Consider the following 20,870-nt stretch of genomic DNA (forward strand, 5'->3'; position numbering starts at 1 on the left):
AATGTACAGCTACAACAACGTGATGGTTGTTATCGGAAATAATAGTGTAAGAGTGGTCACATAGCTTACTTATTATTATTATAATAGTAAGCCCAAGGGGGTATTGTTGGCTGTGCTTTATTCCAATGATATGCTTGAGCCGCATCCTGGACAATAAAACTGTAATTTTATGAAAAGTCACCAAATACCACAACTTCTTCCTCCGTAATTTCTTATCAATATCATAGTGTTATTTTATTGATATTTTATAAAATATATAAATTTTTAATCATAGTATAGTTAAAGAAGAATCCTATTTTATTTTATTAATCAACAGAAAAAATGTATGTTATATATAATACGAGTTTAGATATAGAACAATAATACCAATATGCTATAAAAGCGGCTCTATATACTCTAAATAATGATCTTATTGGAAGTGATCCCATTAAGATCCCACACAGAATTTTGGATATCTTTGAAAACATATACTGATACATGTTCTACGAAAATTAAAACAAAATCGGGGTTGCTGCTTGGCAGGGGCGCCATTTTGAAGGCTGCACCAGAGACCCAAACTTTTATTTTAAACTAAAATAAGATTGTGATGGAATATAAGTTAAAGTTTGTGTTCTTGTGCATCTTTTGACGTAATTTGTGTTAAAATCGAGCCACTATGAGTGAAATTATGGCCTTCTAAACACTGGTCCAACGCATTAGGTCCAACTTTGAACGGGCCTAGGTCCAGATGAGTCACAGCACCCTAATATTTCACACACTCTCCTATTTTATATAGAAAACCCAGCTCACCAAAAATCATCAAAATCGGGGATGGTCATGCCGTGAGGGTATGTACACTTGACGTGGAATGACCCATATAATAAAATATCGATATGCCACACATTTTTACTTTTCAAATTTATGCAGTATTAAGAAGCAAGACTCATCCTAATGACATCACCAGAAATAGAAGAGAGATAAATTTATTAAATAAATTTGCTGTTCTTGCCCAGGCCTTTTTTATCCCCTAACCTTGTTCTAGAAACATTGATGTCACCTAATTTGTCTCACAAAATTCCTATTTTTTTTGATAATTATTGAAATAATGGATATTTTTTTAGATCCTTGATCGGAATCATTCGTGCCTTTCAATCAAATATTTATTTTTGAGGCCCACACAACTTTTTTTTTTTCTGGACATAATCATAGACTGATAATTTAGTTGTAAAGTATAATAATTGATAAAATAATTTAAAGCAACTTCATGGATGTTTTCCATGTGCCGTTTGATTGAGGTCGTACTGATGACAAGAGAAACTTTTATTCTTTTGCTGCATAGACTGTAAATCCCATTATTTTTTTTTATTTTCTTGATCTAGTAAAAAAATTCTAAAGAATACTATTTTTACACTTTCCCTTTTTCGAACTGGATAAATGATATAAGATATGCAAGTTTGATAATTCTTCTAGGAAGTTTTAAATGTTATAATGGGCTCAAAAAAGAAAATCAGAGAATCCAAAGTTTTGGCAAGTTCCGGCTAACACTCGGCTTTTTATTACCACAAGGGCAAATTTTTTATGTCTTTTTTTATTTACTTTATAATACTCGAGAACCAATTTACGAGTTTAGCGCGTAGCACATCACTATTTTCAACTATTCAGATATCAGATGGGGGGGATCGAGTTTTTGATGGAGTTTAACTCCTCTTTACAAAAATATAAAACTAAAGTATGGAAAAAAAGACAACAATTGTTGTTATTAAATCCACGGGAAAATTATACTATGTATACGAAATTAACGTATTACATAATTTTCAAATGTAAATGACATAAACAGGATTTGAACTGTGTACTTTTATTCTGCAAATATAGATAGGACTAATGAACATTATCTGTTCTCTATAAAAATAATAAATATATGTACTTAATATCTGCTACATACTTTATTTTTGCAGTTTTCAAAGTTTAAACTACATATGTCATGTTGATGCAACGAGTTTATTTAGATAATTGAAGAGTGTTCATTACTGGAACAACTCAAATGACTATCATTATTTATCCAATGTAAAGTTAAATCAATTCATATTGTATTGCTTCCAAAATTTTCGATCCAATTCCATGAAAAGAAAAGGTCAGTCCTTGATACCATCCCTTTAAAGAACTGACATTTTACTCTCTGTCATAACTTTTTGTAGGAGGCAATTTCATGAGGCGGGGCTAACTAAAACCATTAAAACCATTCTCTTGTGTACACCACTGTTTAATTTACTACCAATAATAAGGTCAATCTTTTTTTTTATTTATATTGTCTTAAAAAATTCTTCTTTGTAAGTTTATTAATATTTTTACAAAATTATATTCTGTGCAGGCCCCATTCAGAAGTGGTACCTGGGGAACTTGCTCATCCCCTAAAACAGGCCTTAAGGGTAACTCATAATACATTTTATACATCCTAATTAATGGCACAATGTATAAATCTTGATTTAAAGATGCACATTTCTATACTTATTGTCTCTCGGTTTTACCTGAAGACTCCGTTGAATGGATTCAGTTTATTTTTGCTTTTATGAGTCCCCTTGGAAATCCACTGAGAATGAGTTACTGTACTCCAAGAGCCAGACCATGTTTCAGGTCTTTTGTAAAAACTAATTTGCACAATTTTTTAGTCTTATTGCCTGTAATATAGGTCAGACGTTGAGGATGAGTGTAAAACAAGGAAATGATCTTTGCACTTCAAAGTTGTATGTTGAAATATATTTTATTATTAAAATCAATTTATAATTAGAGTTCGTTTTTATAAAATAAATATTTGAATAGTAATAATGTTCTAATTACATCTTCTCATACCTTTCCCAAAAATTTGAGAGACCTAGTCCAAAAAAATGAGATTACTCAGTCTCAATAAGTATTATTTATTTGTTTTTTGAATAAGTACTTACGGATTAATAGATAAAGAGTTCCATCATAAAATAACAATTGCCCAGTCAATAATCTCACAGACCATAGACAAATGATGTTTTCGTCCAAAGCGCTATAGCGTCAATAATATTTTTATACAACATCAATTTTTATAATCAAACATGGTGTCATAAAGTTGTTTAACAACTGTATGTACAGACGTCCCATAGTCCAAAAGAACATTGCATAGAAAGTCCACTTAATGGCGCAAACCGAGGTTATGTTTAGTTAGTAGCATCTCCGGGAAGAAACACAACAACTTTCAGCCAGTTCGATCTATTTCTTTCTGTTTGACATTCGTTTGAATCAAGGAAGTGGAGTGATTTTCAAAAAATGGACGTCGAACGTTCTGGACTCCCTGTTGAAGTTGCTACTCCAGAGATCATTGATAAAATCCATGATATGGATGACAAAAGAGTGAATGGGCGTGAGATCGGTATTGCTGTGGGCATCTCGAGTGGAAACGCTTTTTACATTAATTTTGGGCTGGTGCATTGTTATTATGGAAAAGGACTTATTTGTGGACCATTCGTGTGTGTTTTTCTTACAGCTAGGTTTTTAAACGGTACAATAACAATGAATAATATACACCTGTAGTAGTTTGATCTTTTAAGGACTTTTCAAACGACCCCGTAATTTTTTCCTTATTTCCCTATTGTCGTTTTTTAAAAATGAATATTCATTTCTATTTTTAACTACATATACTTTTTTTATAAAAAAATATTAAATTATTTTCTATCTGTATTTTATATGTTCTTTAAAAAAAATAATTCTTAGTAAATACAATGGCTCTAGCAAAATTGCACGTCATGTACTAATAACTTTAAGTTGGATAATACTCCGATAAATAGATAAAAATCGATTAATTAGTTTGAAAAAATCCAACATTGTATTAGCTTTTATGGCGAATTTGAAATACCTTTTTAATGTACTTCTGAGTGCAATTTGAATATAACCTCCTGCTTTTCTTAAATTTTATACACATTCCCCTCTTCTTTGAATTACCACGTTTTGCTAATATTAGTTTGACTATATTGGATTTGATCGATTGACCAAATTAAATTTATACAGATGTGCGCGTCTAAAACTGAACACTCCTTTAAATTTTAGGCGCTTTTCCTTGTCTACAGGCTTGAAGGCTTGACGAAGGGTTCTCTTGTAGACCTTAAGGCCAAGATCTTTCTTAACTAGCCAGTCCATGGTCCTTCTGCTGACGTTGAACTCCCTGGAGAGGCCGCTGACGGTGACCTTGCCTCTCTTGTCCTCAACAGACTTTTTCACGGCAGCAACCATTTCGTCCGACCTTCGAGGCCTTGACTTAGATCTTGTGGTCGCCTCAGGAGTCCCTTTGGCTACCACGCTATAAACGGTGGTGCGGCTGCAGTTCAGAACCTTGACAATTTCAGTGGGAGGTTTTCCCGCGAAGAAAGCTCCAAAATTTCGACTCGACGTCTCTCCATATTATCGGCTGTTGTTTCTCTGTTGCTATTTAGATTTTGCTGGAGTTTTGTTTATAACTAGTCAAGACCCTGCCCTCGAAGTATAAATCGGTTTCAACTCAATAAAATTACGAATATGTGCATGGCGTAAAATTTAAAAGAGTGTTCAGTTTTTGACACGCACACCTGTATTACTCATGTGTATAATTGTCTTATATAAGCGTACTGTTATGCAACTATAAGATAAAATTTAATGTATTAGTTACATTTCTAATATTCTGAAAATTACGTTATGCTTGTATTTAAAGATATTTAAATTATATTGATATGTTACTCACCCTAGTAAACCATACTTACTGTCCACATTTGCCATGAACATTGACAGTTTCTCAGAATTATATCTCCTAGGCCTATAAAAAAACAGTTGATGAGGGAGGCTAATATGTAACAGGGGCATCCCAAGGATTATACAATTCCAATTTTTTTGGAAAAAAAAATTAAAAATCTACAGCGGTTTTCACTAAAATATTAGGCTTTTTGGAGAAAAATTTACAAAAATCCTTAGCTATACATAGAAAAATTAATTTTTTTGGAAAAATAAAATTTTTTAGTAAAAAACAAAAATTATTTAATTTGGGAGGACGCCCATGCAAACATTAACATTAAAAGTAGATTATGAACTGTTTCATTAATTCTTTTTTATCTGGATTGTAGGGAAGTAATTTTAGTCACTTTTTTTTAATAGAGCGTAAGAGTAAATCGATCTTCATTAAATGAAAATATTTTCATTACTACAAATATATATAACTTATAATAGTAACTAAATATTAATACGTATGGATTTAAAAATACAAATAATTGTAATTGATTCTTAATAAATAGTTGACAAATACGTCATTCTTACTCAATTCCAAGAAACAAGACGCTGCGTAATTCATAGCCAACAATTCCAATTATTTCTTTATTTCACTATAATATCATTTAATTTAAAATTTAGGGCTCTTCGTTTGAGAGTGAGCCAATAATTCCAATTATTTCTTTATTTCACTATAATATCATTTAATTTAAAATTTAGAAAAATAAGAAGAAAATAAAAAATAATTTCAAAGTCACCGCGTATACAATTACACTTCGGTAAATTTCTTTTGATTGGTGTCAAGGGATTTCCTTTCTGAGAACTACTCCAACCTTCATTGCTCCTAACTGTTTTGAGCAGCTATAAAAATATTTCTAAGAATCCTCCTCTTTTGTTCTTCCTGTGGAAAAAACCAGAAAAACAATAGGGGAAATGTTGATTTCATATTTGTATCACGCTTAATCTTTACCTATCTAGAGACGTGATGACAATAGTAGGCAAAGAAATGGAAGGAAGCTCCATGTACCTATTTAGTAGGAAAAATTAAACCACAAAACACTTTAGTGTTTGATGAGAGAATTTTTGCTAATTAACTATGATGGATATGATATGAATATATGAATCATTCCATAGATTAATTGTTTGTGCATCAAATTACTATCATTATCAGGGGCGTCCACAAGATTCTTTTTTTTTTTTTTTTGGGGGGCCTTGATTTATGCTTTTTTGAAAAAATATCCAAAACTTAACTTTTAAGTATAAAATCCATACGTATTCTCAAAAAATTAATTTCTCTGGAAAAAAATTTCAAAAATCCACAACTATTCACAAAAAATTAATAAAAATCAATTATTAAATTTTTTAAATTTTTTCAAAAAGTAATAGCTATTCCCAAAAAATTATATTTTTGGGGAAAAAAATCAAAAGTTCACAGCCATTTACAAAAAATTACATTCTTTGGAAAAAAAAATCAAAAATTCAATTCAATTTCAAAAATTCAATTTTTTGAAAAAAAAATCAAATATTAAATTTCTAGTAAAAAGCAAAAATACTTTAATTTCGGAGGGGGGAGGGCTACATCCCCTCCATCCACTCCCTGCCAACGCCCATGGTTATTATATAATTCACTCTTATCGATGGAATCGTTGTCTTTAGACAAATAAAATATTCATTGTGATTATTCAGATTTTGATGAATGTATAACCAATTAATGCAACTACAGAGGAAATATAATCTTTCATTCTACGAATGATTTCATCTGAAATCATGCTTCAATCAAAGTAAAAAAGAAGTAGATTTAATTATTCTGAATAAGGAAGATCGATCCATATCGAGACTTTTAAATATGTAGGATTCTAATGGCTGAGTTTTTTTTATACCATAAGTGGTTTTCCTCTTAAGTAGATATTGTTTAAACTAGGAGCGGTCAGTAACTGTTGGTCGGCAGACCACTTGTGAGCCCAATAAAAGTTTAGAAAATTATTTTTATAATATAGACAACTTTTCAATGTATGCATAGTTCCGAACAAAACACCCTCGATAAGATTTAAGGTAGTGTCCCTTCCACTTTAATATGGTAATCTTTTTTTTTTTTTTTGAGACTGTCACTGACATGAAAAACATTTTCAGCATTCGCAAACGATTCTGGTTTTAGAAATCTGCCATTTGAACACTCGTTATTCAACTACATTTTATCTTTTTGGAGCTTGAGATCCAACTGGTAGAAGATCCAAATTTGGAATATCGATTGGCATTGCTCGAAAGATTACCAACCACTGTTTTAAGCAATAATAACAGAGTTATCCTTATTAGTCCTAAAGGGATTGGGGTCCTTTGGTTGAGCCTACAAAGCAACTATGTAATTTTTTACATTATGTAAACATTGAAAAGGTGTTTGGAAATTTACGATAGTAAAAATAAATTCGTATATAAAGCTTTTCGGCTTCATCAAAGCACTTGAATAAAAGCGCAATATTAACTATATGAATACTAAGGTGGTATATGATAAACTCTTGTAAATCCGAATCTATATATATACTACATATTATATCTTATATGTAGTATATATACCGAACTTGGGTGTGGTATCCAATTACAGAGTGGTTCTTTAAACGCTTTGCACAGAGGATCTGTCGGGCATTATTATTATGGACGAAGTGAAAAAGCAGAGCATTTATACATACTTATAAATTATGCACTGATTTCCACGAGGGAGTGTTGAAGACTAGGATTTAATTTATTATAGTGCGAAATGTTTCGATTGTCACGTCAATCAGTGTACATTTATATATGTATGCAGGCTTCATAAAATACTTGTACAAAGGCAGCTCCGAATTCAGTCATTAAGTAACTATTATTATAAAGGAAACAAATTTCAAAAAATCATTATATATCCTAAGGTACAATTTTGTATATACAGGGGCGTCCACAGGATTGTAAATATATATATTTGTTTTTTTTTAGGGGAGGGGGCTTGGTTTTTTGAATTTTTGGGGAAAAAATACAAAAATTACAATTTTTTGAAAAAACTTCACCGTAATTCACCAAAGAATTAAATTTTTTTCGAAAAAAATTTAAAAAAAGCATTTCAAAACTTTAATTTTAAATTAAATTTTTAAGAAAAATATTTCAAAAATTCGCAACTATTCTCAAAAAATTTAATTATTTGGAAATAATGTTCAAAAATTCACAACTATTCTGAAAAAATTTAATTATTTGAAAATAAAATTCAAAAATTCACAGCTGTTCACAAAAATTTAACTTATGGAAAAAAAATTTCAATTATAAAATATTTCTAATATTTTATTTTTTCAAGAATTTTTTTTTAAATCTGTAGCTATTCTCTAAAAATCATTTTTTTTTAATTCAAAAGTCCACAGTTGCTCACAAAAATTTTCAAAAATTATATTCCAAATAAAAAAATTTCAAATATTAAATTTTTTAGAGAAAAATTTAAAAAAATCAATAACTATTCACAGGAAATTAAATTTTTATGAAAAAAAAATTGATAAATTAAATGAAATTTCAAATATTAAAAATGCAAATGTTTCTTAATTGGGGGGGGGAGGGGTACAGGCCTCCAGCTCAGACTCTGCAGCCCCCCCTGATATCACAAGGAGAATCTTCTTATGGTTATTGTAGATTCATATGTAGCAAAAACTTTGGTGCCAAAATCTAAGAACCACTAAGATTGTAGGTAATAAAAGCGAGCTATAACACTTATCTTTCTTTTAAAGGCGTTGTCAATCTGCAAATGAAAAAGTGTCATTAAATACTCTTAATTTAGTACCTACAAACATAGGTAGATCCCAGAGGAGGAAGAGATGGAAAATGAATTGATCCGCGTGTATTAACACCCAATTAATACATATTGCATTCAAATAAATTCCAAATAATAAAATATGTGTGATTTTAAACGAACATAAATTAACTCCTTCAGGTAAGCGACAATCAAGGATGGGTTTTAATATTTATTTTATTGGAAGGGAAATGAGAGAAAAAAATAAAATATTTTGACCCGTTTCCCAAAATGAATTAATTTTTATTTTTCATCACTTAGTATTAAGACGTTTCATAGAAATGTCAAGACTAAAATAAAATCACAATAATACATATTATAGATTCAATGACGTGTTTATATAAAATACACGTCATCTGCAACTCCCAAATTAAAGAATTTTTTTTTTACTAAAAAATTTAATATTTGAATTTTTTTTTACAAAAATTAAATCAAATATTTATAAAAAAAAATATAATGTATGAAATTTAAATCAAATATTTTTTCAAAAAAATATAATATATGTAATTTAATTAAATTTTGAAATTTAAAAATAAATATATTTTTGGTGAACAGCTATGGATTTTTGAAATCTTTTTCCATAAAATTTAATTGCGTGTGAATGGCTATTGATTTTTGAGCTTTTTTGGAAGAAGATTTAATATTTGAAATTAAATTTCTGAAATTTTTTGAGATTTTGGATTTATTTTTTTTTCAAATAATTTAGTTTTTTAAATTCTTTCTAATAAATTTAATTTTATGTGAATGTCTGTGGATTTTTGATTTTTTTTTCAAAAAGATTTTATATTTGGAAATTGAATTTTTCAAAAAAAAAAATCCAAAAACCAAGGCCGACCCCCCCCATATAATCCCGCAGTCGCCCCTGGTTATAAGAAAACACGCTGCATGTATCCAATATTGTAAGGACTTATCGAAATTATTTTTCTAGATATGTACGTAGTACGTAAATCCCCAATTATCCATCTTTGCCTGAAGATAAAGATATTTTTAAGGTCTCAAAAATGTTCATTTTGTTAGTAAAATTAGTCAATGTTGTTGCATAATTTGAGAGTTTGGGCTTCATACAAATAAAATCCCACCAATAATAATTAAAATATACAGTAGGTAACCTGTTCTTTAAGCATTAGAAATTGGCAAATTAGGATTTAGTAGAATGCACTTTAGAGTGATGGCTTACTATGTATACTACGTAAGCTCCTTTGTTGACGACATGGACTTAAATCATAACATGGGTTGGGCTGTAGGTAATTATAATTAAGCTTATAATATGTTGGTGCCCATCAATATATTAAAGTAATATACACAATTTTGTCAAATAATGTGCTTCAAGAAAAATTACTCGTGTAAGTAACTCAGCCTATCATGTAGTGCCGTAACAACAGGTGGCACTAGGAGACAGAGACCCCTAAAAAAACGGTGTTATAACTATAAATATAATTTAAATTTTATTCTATTAAAAATATTGCAGAATTATGACATTTGTATTTTTTGAAAGTGGAATGACAAACCGTCCTTCCTTTTCCCGACATGTCCTCTTTTTACATCCTGTACTGATATTTTTTATAAATCTATGAAATGTCCGGTTTATACTGATAGGATAGGATAACTCAGACTGATAAGACTGCAGTCTTTTTAGTTTTTTTAGACGGATCCAACTCTATGCAAAAACAAAAATCAATAATATTTTATTCATAAATTCATTTACTTTAAAAAATTAAACCTTCCCCCTTAAACCAAGTATCCTCTTTTTTTTAAATAAGAACCTGATTGCCTTATGTCTTCCAGATCTATACTTACAAAGGGGTATATTAATAAATTAAATGCTAAGAAAACTGTATTTTCTATAAAATAATTTTAAATTTAGGACATTTATAAAACATTATTTTATTATTTCAAAAGTAAAGACCCTTATAACTTATTCATAATGCATAGTAATGAGGCTTATCAAATAGCTAATATTATAGAAAAATGTTCAATGTATAATTTAAAAAAACAACAAATATATTTAAAAAATATGCACATTCGAGTTTTTGCGTTCTATTTTGTATTTTTAAGTGATCCCATTTTGAAATATTAAAATTATCTACTCATCGTGAATTGATCACTTTATTGTTTTGATCCTGATACCTCATTCCCGGGAAAGGAGTCCACTCTAGTCCCTTATGAAGTCTGGTAGTTTTCCTCGGATAAATTATCCTCATGTCGTCCCTCGTAGAATTCGAATTCGAACATCTTTTGAGATGGATGATCAAGTTAGAAGTATCTTCCTTCAATTGCTACAAAATTGAACAAAAATCATATTTTTAATTTGTGGACTGATTTTTGTTTAAAAAATGACTCTGAACGATAATTGTTCCGAATGATTATAATCCCAGATATATCAGAATTTAGATGATTGAGAGAAAAACTGGGATCAGTTTTGGATTCTGTGCTCATGGATAAATTCGATTATGGTCTTCTATTCATTTGTAGAAAATTAACCCCCCTAATTATTCAGCCATGGCAGCCATGCCTCATGATGATGAGTAGGATATTGAATAATCATCACACTCTGTGTGTTCCCATTTTGTGCAAATTGTGAATAAACAAATTCTAATGTACTGAGAAGATAAAACACAAACTCCTTTTCTTGTTGTGACATACAATATCTATATGTATACTTATAATTTCGGGGCCGTCGGCAGAGGGTGGACTAGAGGGACTGTAGCCCCCACCCCCCAAATTAAATAATTTTTGCTTTTAAAAGAAAATTTAATATTTCATTTAATTATTTAAATTTTTTTTCCAAAAAATTTAATTCCTTCTGAATAACTATGGATTTTTGAAACTTTTCTCCAAAAAATTTTATATTTGAAACATAAGTTTATAAATTTTTGTGAACAGCTACGTACTTTCAAGTTTTTTTTAATTGCATTGAAAAAAAAAGTTAGAAGAAATTTGGACTCTAATTTTGGAAAAGTTTTTCCAATTAATTAAATTTTTCATATTTTTTTTTCTAATTAATTAAATTTTTCAAATTTGTTTTTACAAAAAAAATTATTTTCCTCTGAATAACTATAGAATTTTGAAAATTTAATATTTGAATTTTTTATTCCAAAAATTTTATATTTTGAATATAATATTTTTGATTTTCTGTAAACAGCTGTAGATTTTTTATTTTTTTTCCAAAAAGTTTAATTTTGAAATCTTTTTAAAAAAATTTTTTTTTTTGAATAGTTTTAGATTTTTAAAAAAAAAACTCTAAAAAATTTGATGTTTGAAATTTATTTTTTGAAAAATTTTGTAAAAATTTTTTTTTTTTAATTTTTTTCCAAAAAATTTAATTTCTTGAAATTACTATGGATTTTTTAGAAAAAAATTACAAAAAGAATACAAAAACCAACCCCACACCCCAAATAATATATAGTCCTACAGACGGCCCTGAATTTAATTATTCCATTTGAGCATTCCTCAAGGGATGTTTCAAAAATGGAATCAATACATACATAAAGTCTACGTAATATACATGCTATATATACCTTTTTTGAAAAATCTGAGTCATTATTTTGAATAGGGAATTTTCGGCGTCTCCAATATCCATACATACACGTTACACATATAGGTATTTACAATTAAAAACAAGATTCCTATCAGTTTTATTGTTCCATTTCATTGCAAATCATGTGTAACTTGAGGATTTGTAGGATACTGCATAGAATCATAATTCAATATCTCATTTATTGATTAATATATCACTTCAATGCTTATGATTGAAAGATGCTCAAACTGATAGACAATGGTCCATCATGGACTGCTCAAAAAAATTAAAAAAAACGCGGGACGTTTTTTATAGGGTGTTTAGAGATTAAATTATTTTCTATGTATGTTTTCGATCTTAAAGGCTGGCGTATTGAACGCGCTCATTCAATATATACTACTCTAGGATATATTCATCAGTTCACCATACTCATACATCTATGTTAAATCGTGAAGCAAGCAACAGTTTCATATTGTGAGTTATTGAAGATTGATCGAGATTTGTGCATTTTCGTTGTTTTTTGATTTAAGATAATAATATATTTTTAGTCTGTAGAGTGCTGTGCTTTTATGTGTGTGAAACTTGATGACTTTTTAAATGAGAGTCCTCAAGGAAGATTTGGTGTAATAATAAGTGCCGTTACTTAATCATATGAAGACACGATGTGGTGTACAGGTCGTATGTTATTGATGATTTTCCTACTCAACAAGCTCATAGTTTGTGTGGGTTCCTCTGGTCCACTTGAAGGAAAGGATAATATCCTTGGAGAGTCGACGACGACCTCAACAACAACAATACTCTCAATTAACAGGTAAAAAAATACTATATATATATATGTACACAGATTTATAACTAAGAGAAATTTTTCTAAAATACAAAATATACCTGAAGAAACATTATGTTTTCTTGAAAGAAAGGAAAAATAAATATCCACGATTTAAAAAACATGCTTTATCTTTAATCCAATCTCAAATAATCATGGTTGTAATTCAATGATGCATCTATGAATGTAGGCGTCCGTAGGGGTGTGCTTCAACCCCCCCAGCCCCCCTCCCACCCCAATTAAGGAATTTTTGCTATTTAGTAGAAAATTTAAAATTTATTTTTTCTAATTTTTTGTGAACAACTGTGGATTTTTGAAATTTTTTTCTAAAACTTTAGTATTTGAGATGTAATTTTTTTATAAATTAATTTTTTGTCAACAGCAGTGGAATTTTGGAATTTTTTTCCAAAAAAAATCAAATTTTTGTCAATAGCTATGGAATTTTGATTTTTTCCCCCAAAATATTTAATTTTTTGTCAACAGCTATGGAAGTTTGAAATTTTTTTCTTAATTTTTTTTCTAATTTTCGGATTTAAAAATAAAATAAAATGGGAGGGGTTCCCAGTATAATCCTGCAGACGCCCCTATATTACTTACACAAATAATTACATATATATTTACTAAATGTTATGTTTTTCCAATCTTTTCATTCAAACTACTACAAACAAAGCACAATATCCTCTCAAGACACAACTATCCTTCCTGAAATTGTAGAAATTATTGGATTAGACTCCAATCAAACACTAGAGGATCTCCTTTATTCCACAGTCACCAACAATTCATCTGATATATTAACAGAGCTTACTACTACTCAGACAATAACAAGCACAACATATCATTCTACTGTCGAGACAACCTTCACCACACCAGAAATTGAGAGCACTAATCAGTTTGTATTTTTGGAGGGCTCTGGTGTTCAAGAGGATATTAGTTATGAGGATACTTATGACTCGATGGGAGTTGTCAATGATTCTGTGCTGAGTCTTGATCCAGTTACAAATGAAACGCTTTCTTTGAACAAAACAGAAGAAGACAAATCCAGTTCAATAGGAAGCTTCATTGACTTTTTTATCAACAAAGTTAAACAATTCGTACATAATGATACTCAAAGTTATCATGATGAAACTATGGACTACTCTCTGGACTACCCTGATGAATCCCACGAGTCACTCTTTAATATTACAGCTCATGTTACTCCTTCCTCCTCCTCATCATCGATAACAAATGAGGGCTCTTCTCACATTGTCCCGAATGAGATTACGTCTTCAATACTCTTTACAGAGGAAAGTACAACTGCTACGGGTTTTAAGAAGGAGAGTACCACATCTACAGTTTTTCGAGAAGAAAGTACTTTGCCCTCATTTATGCCAACTGCAGCCTATTTCCAATCTACGCCGCTTGGTGTTGATTCATTAGAGATTACTCCAAGCCCTTCAACGAAATCACCAGAGTTTAGATTCGTTTTTCCAGCAGAAGATGAGGAAACGACACTTTCATTTAGGTCAGAGGAATCTGTTTTAGTGAATGAAGCCGGAGTTCCTACATTATGCATTTCATACGTGGATACACTTAGAAATACTTTTGTTCGGCAAATTAATGAATTGCTTACAAATACATCAGCTTCTTGTATTGAGTATTCAAAAAAACCTAGTAAAGAAGAAGAACCTTGTACGTGTCAAACTCCAACAACGAGTACTACGACAACAACTACATCGAGTACTACGACAACAACTATTGAAGCAACTACAACAACGAGTACTACAACAACATCCACTACCAAACTTGAAGAGGTTATTCACTCAATTGCAGAGAATTCCTCCTTAAACATTTTACTTGAATGCCATGAGTCCTATGGCGCGCAACTTGTTAATCTCAACTACGAAATCCAAGTGATTTCCTCATCTAGCCTTTTAATTCTCAACCAATTTGGTCGTTTGCCAACGCTCAAATCACACGAGGACATTAGACTCTCTACTTCCAACATAACCACTATACGAGATTTGTCAAATGGAACATTTTTCAAAATGATTTGCTTATGTGAAACAGATGAGTTTGGATGTGAAGCAGACTTATTTGCATTCGAGATGGAGATTAAGAAAGTATCTTACCTCAGTGACGCACCTCTTATAGTTGAAGAACCATTTCCACAACTTTTAATTACTACACCTGTGATGCTTTGTGATGATCGTTGTTATATTCATGGAACTTGTTCCAATGGAACATGTGTTTGTAATCATGGGTGGAACGGGAAACATTGTACCTTACCGGGATGCCAAAATAACTGTGGGCATGGTGAATGTATTCAATCCTATGAAATGTGGAAATGCTTGTGCCAAGAGGGCTGGGAAGGGAGTTTCTGTGAACATCCCTTGGAATTGAATTGCTCTGATAAAATAGATAATGACGAAGATGGTTTGATTGATTGTCAAGATCCTGAATGTTGCGTCTCAGATCCAATATGTAGCCTTAGTCAACTTTGTCTCACAGTTGATGATCCAGAAAATATTTTGAGCAAAAATGAGTCCATCTCGACATTTTTTGATGGAATTTTACCGCTTTTAGATAGAAATACTGGTATACAGCGCTATGCGAGGATAAAAAACTTTAACCCTTCTCGAATATCAGTCATAAGAGGACGTATAGTAACTAAAAAAACCGGGTCAGGTTTACCTGGAGTACGAATATCAAGAGAAAATAGCTTAGGAGAAGGGTTTACTCTTTCAAGAAAAGATGGGCACTTTGATTTTGTAACCAACGGAGGAAATCTTGCTGTTTTAAAATTTGGTAAAAGCCCTTTTCCATTTGTATCAAGGCGTGTCTATATACCCTCACACCAAATTCTTGACATTGGTTCCATTATTTTGGACGCAGATGATGATTGGAGCTTAACCATGTCTCCTCAACAAACTATCAAATATTGCCCAGATCACATTTATGGAAATTTGTCCGTTGTTGGAATCAAAACTCCAACGAAATCATCAAATTCGCTTCTTCTCGGAATAGAAGGCTCTGTTAATCTTAAGCTTGTGTACAAGTCCGAATCAAATGCGACCCACATTAAGATTAATCTAATTAAGGGGAAACCTCCATCCTCTTTAGTTAAGATTCATTTGGAAATACGTATCGGAGGACGATTTTACACGAGATTTTTAGAACCCGAAGATGATTTAAATGTGGATTTTATATGGGATCGAAGGGATGTTTATGGAAGACGTGTTTTTGGAAAAAGTCTAGCATTTATACGCGCAGGTTATGAATATTCCAATTGTATTCATTCTCCTGTATGGAGTTCTAAGACTCTTAACAATATTCAAGCGATGAATATTCCTAAGGGTATGTCTGGAATCAATCAAGGATGGAACTTGAATATTCATCATAGATTGGATCCTATATCAAAAATACTATTTAAAGGAGACGGAAGTGTTTTAGATCTTGAACGTTCACGGTTTCATACTCGATTGCAGGAGTTTGTTACAAGTGATAAGGGTAATAAACCAATTGGAGTACTGATCAATAGCCGAGATGGATCCATCATCATTGGATTCTCATCTGAGATCAATCTTTATGATCCATTTACCAAAAAGGTGTGTACCATACTAATTCATTTAGAAAAAACACAAATATGACTCTATTTTTTTCCTTCTAGTTTCAAACTTTACTTCGGCTAAACGCATCCAGTGAAGAAAGTCGATATTATATGGCTCTCAATCCCATGAATGATGACATATATGTGTCTCTTCCGTCGGAGAAAATTGTTCTTAGAATCAAGGACACGGAAGAAGTATTGGATGAATTTCAAAACTATGAGCTAATTGCTGGAAATAGAAAGAAATGCCGTTCAGTTCATCATTGTGGCAATGGAGGTCATGCTAATGAATCTTCCCTTATATATCCAAAGGTTTGTAAAGGAACTTAGTACGGGCGCGCGTGCGTCAAAAGACGGACACCGGCCAGCAATCTCCTTTTATTAATTGTGTCAACATTTTTAGGGAATTGACATCGCCTCGGACGGAACGATATATTTAGCGGATGGACGATCTCTACGAAGAATAAACAATGGGATTATCAATTCTATAAGTGGCTCTGAGGATAGTAAAATATATGAATGGAGACCTCCATTCTCTGAATGTGATGTAAATTGGCAGACTCGAGATTTGGATCTCCGATGGCCAACAGATTTGGCACTTAATCCATTAGACGAAAATACTTTGATTTATGTGGATGATGGGGATGTATTTGAATATATTATCGACTCAAGTGTGGCTAGGCCTTTATTTGCTGCACCTACTTGGTGCTCTGATGTCAGCAAACGATCTCTCAAGTATTTAGAGGAGGACGTTACAAGTGTAGAGTACGATCAAAAGGGTAATCTCCATCTTGTAGTAAACCGACTCATTAATTCTCATTCTTCTGAAAAATCCGGCATAATGACCTTGGATTCTGAAAATCGTCTCATTTCAACCCTTCCCGTTGGTGAAAAGTTTGACATTCCAAGCTATGATTTCGACTTTATTAGTGACTTGTCCGTAGCAAATGATGGGTCTTACATCATTTGGTGAGTGATTTAAAATCATTTAATTTCCCCTTAACTTAATATCTAATTATTATTATCTTTTTTTTTTTTTTTTTGATTTAGTGACTTCCAAAATGAACGAGTTCATAGATTATCCTACGGAGAATTGATCCTCAATTTTGAAAACAAATACGATATTTCCTTTCCAAAAAATAATGAGATTTATAGCTTCTCTCCAGAAGGAATACATCTGGAGACTCGAGCTTTATTCACTGATAGTCCTCTTATCAGCTTCCTTTATGACAATTATAATAACATTATTGGAGTTACGAATCTATATAAAAGTACTCTTGAGATTGAAAGAGACTATGAAGATGCCAGACGTCCAGTTCGACGAATTAATATTGATGGAAAACTTAGTCATGATATTAAATTATCATCTAATTCTGAAATAAAGTCCATTCGATTTCCATCAGGAAATATTTTAAGGTATGTACATAGTAATACCCCAAGGGCGTCCGCAGGATTATATATATATATATATTAGAAGGGGGGAAGGCTTAAGGTTTTGTTTTTGGATTTTTTATTTTTTTATTTCAAAAATTCATTGCCATTCACAAAAAATTTCAAATATCCAATTTTTGTTATTTTTTTTTCAAAATTCATAACTATTCACAAAAAGATTTCAAAAATCCACAGCTTTCCACAGAAAAAAAAAATTCAAAAATGTTTTTGGAAAAAAATATATGCCCCTATTTTCGCATAAAATTTTTTCATCCTGAACAAAAAAATATAAAAAACAGTAAAAACCCAAAATTCTTTAATTTGTGGGGCGGGAGGTGGGGGACTACAGTCTCTCCAGCCAACATCTTGCGGACACCCCTGTACCCATACATAACAGGTACATCAAAGTCATATTATTCTATATAAAATTATATTATTTAGTTTTGGTTATCAAAATGGAACATTGATTTGGAAGCTCGAAAACGGAAAACTAAGAACAATTTATGAGTATGATTCCCTTGGCTTCTATCTGAAGTCTATTTATCCTGACGGAACATCAAATCATGATGGAAGGCACTTTGAGAATAATCATAATGTCATTGAAATTGAATATGAGATTCAAAGTTTACCTGGACGATCCTCAAACAAAATGCGAGATGTTGTTTTGCCTCACTCTTTTCAAATGGAGGATCTTAATTTAGAATGGAATCATTATGTTCGAGCTTCTTCACGTAGTTTTGATGCATTTAATGGTATTGGAAAACATTTCATGGTGAATGGAAAAAGGTCTTTTTCTTTAGAAATGCATCCTCGAAGTGGTATTCAATCAGTATATGATGGAGGAAGTATTTCAAAAAGACTCTTGAGAGTAGAAGAGTTTTATGTCCCTCCGAGACGACTATGGATTCCAGAGATAGATACTGGACTATCAGTAGTGGATGAGACATTCACAAGAGATAGGATGTTGTCAAGTGTAAAAAGGGATGATACATTTGTGCATTTTATCTATGATGAATCAGGGCGGATAATATCTCTTAACTCATCTGGAAAAATAGAAGAATTTTTCTATGATTCAATTAATGATGCTTTTCCGTCAACTGTAATCACAGCAAATGGAGCCGAATATTCTATCTTTCGGGATGGATCCGGTGGTCTTTCTTCGGTTGTGACACCCTCAAACTATACCTTTAATTTCCACTTAATTCCAATGATAGGATATTATCTTATGACCTATAAGCCACCATGGAAATCAGTACCATTCCGAAAAAAATTTCTAAGACATGATGAACAATCAACTGAAGCCCACGGAAGAGTGTCCCCTTTCTCTAATATAGAACTTGAAGAGTCTTATAGATATGACGAATCTACAGGACGGATAGTTGAGGATGATATATTTTTCTATGACTATGGAGTTACATCTGCTGTTATACAAAAGACCGATTCGACATTTTATGGTATTTATGAATCTGATTCTCTTGGTAGAGAAACTGCTCGGCTTATGATCAATGATGGTCGTCCTATATACAAAGAAAGCTGCATATATAACAAAGATACTATTTCATTTCGTTCCTATTCACTGGGAAATGATGATTCCCCTGCAAAAGTTATTAAATACAGTTTTGATACTCTGGGATTACTCATTGGATACGAAGATGAGGCATTTCAATGGAAATATTATCGAGATGCTGTAGGTAATGTTGTAAATATGGATTTCGGAGCTGGTAGAACAAGATTCCAAATTGAATATGGTGAAAGAATTTCAAAAGTTGGCGAAGATTTTGATGTAATATATGATAATAACACTGGTTATATGATGTCCAGACATGAATTCAGATTCGAGTATGATGATTTCGGAAGAATTGAATCAACATTTAAAGGGGATCAACTAAGCTCAAGTTTTTATGATGATTGGGATCATATGAGAGTAACACAAATATATGATAATGGAGTTTTGATCACTTATCAATATGAGCGAAAGGACAAACCCTTACTTCCAACGAGAGTTGTTAGAGAATCTCCTGAATCTCCGACGTCAAAAACAACTCTTAGATTATTCTATGATCACTTGGACAGACTATTTTTTTGTGCTAGTTGTTGAACAAGAACTTCAATACTATGTTGTAACAGACTTGGTTGGAACTCCTGAGCTAGTGTTCGACTCAGAAACAGGAAGAGTTGTTAAAACATTTCTTCGATCACCTTATGGAGTTCTTATAGCTGAAAAAGGAGACCCTGATTTATGGTTACCAATTGGATATAAAGGAGGAATTGAAGAACCTTCTTCTGGAACGGTAATTCTTGGTGGTAGAGCATATGACTCGCATCTAGGTCAATTCCGTACTCCTCAAATCGATAAATTTTTGAATCCTAATTTTCAATTAAAAAATGTTCGTGACATTCATTCATATAAAATGGATTATCCTGTAACAAATCAAGGAGTTGATACACTAACACTCAATAACTTCGAATCATGGATAACATTCTTAGGTTTACTAACTCCAAAAGAGCTCACAGCGAACTTAGGGAAACTTCCTTCATCTTTCCAGTCCGTATTAGTTCAACAAAATTTCGAATTTCGTGATGGAAATGTACGATTTGTTCCTTTACATCACAGTGTATCTCATGATACGCAACTACTAGGCCCAGATATCATAATATCTTTAAATAATGAAAAAAAATTAACCACTAGGGTCCTTCGTGGTGCAGGGACTGTAGAAACTATTTTATCGTCCCTCATAAATGGAACAATCATTTTAGAGAATGATGAGAACATTAATTCCTCCAAAATTCATATTAATTTCTACAGGCGTGATTATGAATTGCCAGAAAATTTAGAACTCTTGAAAGCTGGGTCAATTATTCCTGAGATTAACTACCTCGTTCCTTTAAGGAGATTGACTCTAAGAATAGATGTAGTTAAATTTTTATTCACATTTTGGATCGGCTTCGATGATGTGGAAGATGTTTTAGCAAACCTTTGATT

At 31.6% G+C, this 20,870-nt stretch overlaps 1 protein-coding gene across 2 annotated transcripts; it reads left to right on the forward strand.

The window, feature by feature from the left end:
* The first annotated feature begins 12,421 nt into the window (after positions 1–12,421).
* On the forward strand, positions 12,422–20,569 carry LOC121118896 (teneurin-m). 2 transcript variants are annotated; one of them, XM_040713491.2, is made up of 7 exons: positions 12,422–12,521; positions 12,596–12,858; positions 13,541–16,454; positions 16,517–16,768; positions 16,860–17,425; positions 17,507–17,872; positions 18,329–20,569. In XM_040713491.2, the coding sequence occupies exons 2-7, from the start codon at positions 12,710–12,712 to the stop codon at positions 19,983–19,985; spliced, it is 5,904 nt and encodes a 1,967-aa protein (XP_040569425.1). In that variant the 5' UTR covers positions 12,422–12,521; positions 12,596–12,709; the 3' UTR covers positions 19,986–20,569. The 2 variants fall into 2 exon arrangements, with proteins under 2 accessions (XP_040569425.1, XP_040569424.1); XM_040713490.2 differs by having other exon boundaries at positions 12,456–12,858.
* Positions 20,570–20,870: the final 301 nt, after the last annotated feature.

Source organism: Lepeophtheirus salmonis, chromosome 5, assembly GCF_016086655.4.
Source record: "Lepeophtheirus salmonis chromosome 5, UVic_Lsal_1.4, whole genome shotgun sequence".
Taxonomy (NCBI): domain Eukaryota; kingdom Metazoa; phylum Arthropoda; class Copepoda; order Siphonostomatoida; family Caligidae; genus Lepeophtheirus; species Lepeophtheirus salmonis.

Bases quoted from the DNA above. Each gene is read 5' to 3' on its own strand.
- LOC121118896 (XM_040713491.2), top strand. From the start codon at position 12,710: ATGTGGTGTACAGGTCGTATGTTATTGATGATTTTCCTACTCAACAAG. The intron at 16,455-16,516 runs GTGTGTACCATA...TTTTCCTTCTAG, and splicing joins ATGATCCATTTACCAAAAAG to TTTCAAACTTTACTTCGGCT. The intron at 16,769-16,859 runs GTTTGTAAAGGA...CAACATTTTTAG, and splicing joins CTTCCCTTATATATCCAAAG to GGAATTGACATCGCCTCGGA.